At 35.7% G+C, this 5,173-nt stretch overlaps 1 protein-coding gene across 1 annotated transcript in view; it reads left to right on the top strand.

Annotated features, from left to right (window-relative positions):
• NDUFS4 (NADH:ubiquinone oxidoreductase subunit S4) overlaps positions 1–5,173 on the top strand; it is a 117,392-nt gene that overhangs the window by 36,447 nt on the left and 75,772 nt on the right. Inside the window, exon 3 of the mRNA XM_003782835.2 lies at positions 3,207–3,285. Within this exon, the coding sequence (XP_003782883.2) occupies positions 3,207–3,285 (79 nt within the window). The remainder of the gene's footprint in view (positions 1–3,206; positions 3,286–5,173) is intronic.

The raw sequence follows: 5,173 nt of genomic DNA, 5'->3' as shown, positions 1-5,173 counted from the left end.
AATCTTATTATTACTATTATTTTTTTGAGACAGAGTCTCAAGCTGTCCCCCTGGGTAGAGTGTGGTGGTGTCATAGCTCACAGCAACCTCCAACTCCTGGGCTCAAGTTATTCTCTTGTCTCAGCCTCCTAGTAGCTGGGACTACAGGTTCCCGCCACAATGCCTGGCCATCTTTTGGTTGCAGTTGTCATTGTTGTTTAGCAGGCCCTAGCTGGATTCGAACCCTTTACCCTTGGTGTATGTGGCTAGTACCCTGCTGACTGAGCTGCAGGTGCCACCTATATATGGTTTTTTAAATTAAGAAATTTACTTTGGATTATAACCAATGCAGATTTTTTCTTTTTGAGACCGAGTTTCACTATGTCACCCTCGGTAGAATGCTGTGATGTCACCGCTCACAGCAACCTCCAACTCTTGGGCATAAGTGATTCTCTTGCCTCAGCTTCATAAGTAGCTGGGACTATAGGTGCCTGCCATGATGCCCAGCTATTTTTGGGTCGCCCTTTTCATTGTTGTTTTAGCAGGCCAGGGCTGGGCTTGAACCTGCCGGCCTCGGTGTATGTACCTAGTGCCCTACTCACTGAGCTACAGGGGCTGAGCCCCAGTGTAGATTTTAATAAACGGTGAAGAGGCAATTGTTTAAATTAAATCCACTATGTAGACAAAAATTCCACAGCCTAGTGGGTGTAGAGTTTTAATCTATCTAATAATTAACACTGTTTTTGCCAAATAAGTCTCTTCATTAGAGAAGGTACCATAGGCCCCTTTATCTATGGTTTTACTTTTCTCACTTTTAGTTACCCATGTCAACCATGGTCCAAAAGAATAAACAATTGGTCAGTTTTTGGTTTTTTTTTTTTTCTTTTTTGCAGTTTTTGGCTGGGGCTGGGTTTGAACCTGCCACCTCCAGCATATGGGGGCAGCGCCCTACTCCTTTGAACCACAGGCGCCCCTCAATTGGTAAGATTTTTTGAGACAGAGCCTCAAGCTGTCCCCCGGGTAGAGTGCTGTGGCATCACAGCTGACAGCAACTTCCAACTCCTGGACTCAAGCGAGTCTCCTGCCTCAGCCTCCCAAGTAGCTGGGACCACAGGCGCCCGCCACAACGCCCAGCTCTTTTTTGGTTGCAGGCGTCATTGTTGTTTGGAAGGCCTGGGCTGGATTCGAACCCGCCAGCTCAGGTGTATGTGGCTGGTACCGTAGCCACTTGAGCCACAGGAAATGAGCCAATTGGTAAGTTTTAAATTCTGCACTGGTTTGAGCAGCATGACAAAAACTTATGTCATCAGTCTTGTCCCACCAGTGCATCCAGGCTGTGTAGGCTGTGAACCTTTAGTCACTTTAGTAGGCATCTTTAAGATCAAATCAATTGTCATGGTATGACAGTGCTTGTGTTCAAGTAACTCTTACTTTACTTAATTGTTCTATTTTATTATTATTATTATTATTGTTAATCTCTTACTGTGCCAGATTTTAAAATTAAACTTAGATGTAGGAAAAAACTATAGGTTTTGGTACTATCCACAGTTTTAGTTATCTGCTGGGAGTCTTAGATTATATTCTTTGAGGATGTGGGGAACAACTGTGTATACATTTTCTAATGTAGAAAGTTCTCATGAGTTCTTTGGCATTGGCTAATCTTTTTCATGCAATATGTATATTTGGTTAAAAGTGTTCTTTTTTCTTTTTTTTTTTTTTTGAGATAGAATCTCACTCCGTCACCCAAGCTAGAGTACAGTGGCATCATCATAGCTGATGGCAACCTCCACTCCTGGATTTAAGCAATGTTTTTGCCTTGGCCTCCTGGGTAGCTGGGGCTATAGACATGTGCCATTATACCTAATTTTTAAATTGTTTGTAGAGATGAGATCTCACTGTATTGCCCATGCTGGTTTCAAACTTACAGCCTCAAGCAGTCCTCTTGCCTCAGCCTCCCAAAGTGTTATGCTTATAGGCATGAGCCACCATGCCTGGCCCCCAGTTATTTTTATTGTCATATTATTGATGTTAATGATTTCCAGAATAAAGTAGATTTTAAAAGATGTACAACTCTACTTTAATATTCTAACAACTGGGACATATATTTAACTGTTCCTGTAAATAATTTAAAATAATTTTTATATAGGCATATTTGTGTAGAGTGGGGCATTCACAGTGATAAAGAATTATGTCATAACTTGAGTGTGGGAAATAATTGGTAGATTTTAAAAAATATATATTCATAAAGCATTAAAGTCTTTGTATTATCATTACATTATCTGATTAATAAGTAGGTTTTCTATAAAGCTATGTACACGTTATTAAAACATGAACTTTTAGTACAGAGTTTGTGTCAATTATTGATTGTTAATTACGCTGCATCAAAATTATGATGGTGATTATATTATATTTAAAAAGCCCCAAAGTGTGTATATTTAGTTTGGAAATGTGAGCCATAAGTATATGTACTAACTCATATTCAGAGGAGACATCTATGTACAATGCCTTGGTAGTTTGGAGAACTCTAAAATGTCACAGTCAGGGATAGGTGTGACACTTGTTAGTATGAATGACAGTGTATATATGAAATAAAAGGTCAGTTTGCTTAAGTACTTTCTTTGGGGTGAGAGAGGAGCTATATTCTGTGTCCATTTTACTTCCAATTTAATATTTCTATTTTAGCCATTCAAACTTTTTCCAGTTTTGTGAACAGGGTCAGGACTAAACTAACATAAGTTAAAACAATCATATAAATCATGCCTATTTAAACTTCTTTTGGTTTGAAATCATAGTGAAGAAACTTTATTATGATTAGATTTTTCCTTCTCTCTGATGCCATCCATTTAGGAATCAGCATTCCAGAATAGTTGGTATAGCTTTGCATGTTTCTGCCTAGTCATGACAAACCAGCCACTGAATACTCATGGAAAGCAGTACAGTCCTTGTCAGTGGTGGCTTTTCTGTGACAGAGAGCCTGTAGACTGACATAAAGTGCAGACTGTTGTGAACTATCAACTGAGAGGCTGCCAAAAACTCAGCAGACAGAACTAATTGGGGGAGAAAAAAGACTTTTGTGCCCTCTTCACTTGCTTCTTTCTTTCTTTCTTTTTCTTTCTTTTTTTTTTTTTTTAAAGATAGATATTGTTAAAGTGGCTGTTTATGTAAGATTTGTCTGGCTTTCTTTTTTCCTTCATGGATCATTTTTTAACTCAAAGTTTTCACTGCAGGTTGTTGAGCACTTCCACATGGAGGCTGGCACAGGACCAAATTCAAGACACACAGCTCATAACAGTTGATGAAAAATTGGTAAGGATTTTCTGCTATACCCTGCTATGATTTTGCCTTCAGGGTTATTTTTGTACAATAGATATTTAGAATTTTTCTAGGAAAATGATTTGAATTTCTTGATTATACATACATTTTAAGAAGAAATATTATAAAATGGTAAAGATTGTGCTAAGCATTAAGCACTAATGTTAAGTCATACATATATTAAGAAATTAAAATTATGAAAGCTTCCATTTTTGTGGTGTTTTGGGGGTAGCAATTGGAACACTTATTTTTGTAATGAATGCATTTTTTATTTTCTATGTTATAATGTAAAGTGTTATACTATATTGTTTAGTGAAGAATGACAGGGAAATAAAGACTGTTCATGATTAGTGCAGAGCCAGTCATATATTTTTTCCCCCAAATATTTTCGATCTACAGTTGACTGAATCCTTGGTGTGGAACCCACAGATAGGGAGAACCATCCTTATGTCAGTCATAATGTCAGTATGATAATTGATTTCCAGCTGAAATCAATTGAAACCTTGTATATAATTTTTCATAGCTGTTATAGTAATGTTTAATATGGATAACTGAAATCCATAGGTAATTCTCATATCTGAGTTATAGCCATTTGTTTAGGTTTACATTCAAATTAAAGTATTAATCCAGTAGGGACATAGTGCTGATAAGGTTTCATGTCGTCTTCTCACTCCTATACACCCTCTAATGGAAGGTTCAATAAGTAGAATAATGACAAGAGCCAGGGCCCAGAAGGACCTTTCCAGAAATACCAAATAATTGGATTGGATTATATCTGCACTTTGAGCCAAAATGATTCTAAAAAATATGTAGTGACATTAACAATAAAGGTGTTGCAAAATGTAAAGTAACTCTTCATATTTTAAAGGATGTGGAGACAGTATTTTAATACCACTATTATATAATGTAAACCAGTATATTAGATGAGTATACTGTTTTTGTTAACTATGCAATACCAGATAACTATTACATTTGTATCTAAAATTGAATAGAAACTAAAATCTTAATTGAAGTTAAAGGAATTAGCCATCATTACGATTTCTGTTGGATATTCATAAATAATTTACTGTAAAAAATATTTTAAAATTAAGACTGCATCTTAAGTATATAAACTAGACTTAGTTGGAGATCAATGTTAGGGTTATTTCCACTTTTAGAAAATGGATCCTGAGGATCTAAAACCAGAGGATAACTTTAAATGTTACTTACTGACATTACTGTGAATCTAGTTATTTTTAATTATAAAAATTGTTTAACTTTTTGTTCAAGAGAAATCTTACATGGGGATTCAATAAGTAACAAAATAAATAAAAGCTATACTACTAGAGGGTGAAAGTTGGGGGCAGGACACAGAGAAAGACTTATAAGCCTTACCCAGAGTAGCCATCTGAGGGAATTTCATGGAGTAAGATTTGGAATGATAGTTTAATTTTCTACACTTTTTTTTACTAGACTACACAGCTGGTCAGCCAACTTCTGTTTTTATAATTTTCAGTAAGCTGATTTCATTTCTTTGTGAGCCTGCTTTTATATTACTGATGAGTTATAATTATTAGAAAGTTGTTTCTTATGGAAAAAGAATAGTCTTTTCAACAAATGATGATGGAACAATTTTATATTCATATGTAAAACCCTCCATAAATTCTTAACTATACCTCTGAACATACACAAAAGTTAGCTCCCAAGTTCTAAACATAAACGCATGGTGCTAAATTTAAAACTAAAAAATATAAAATTTGTAGAAGAAAACGTAGGAGAAAATTTTGTAACTTTGGGTTTAATAAATATTTTTTAGATACCACACTAAAAGCATGATCCTTTTTTTTATTTTTTATTTTTTTTTTTTGAGACAGAGCCTCAAGCTATCCCCCCTGGGTGGAGT

This window comes from Otolemur garnettii, unplaced genomic scaffold, assembly GCF_000181295.1.
Source record: "Otolemur garnettii isolate 467f Iridium unplaced genomic scaffold, OtoGar3 scaffold00005, whole genome shotgun sequence".
Classification (NCBI taxonomy): Eukaryota; Metazoa; Chordata; class Mammalia; order Primates; family Galagidae; genus Otolemur; species Otolemur garnettii.
The sequence above is the reverse complement of the archived record's forward strand: the minus strand, read 5'-3'. Positions and strand labels throughout refer to the sequence as shown.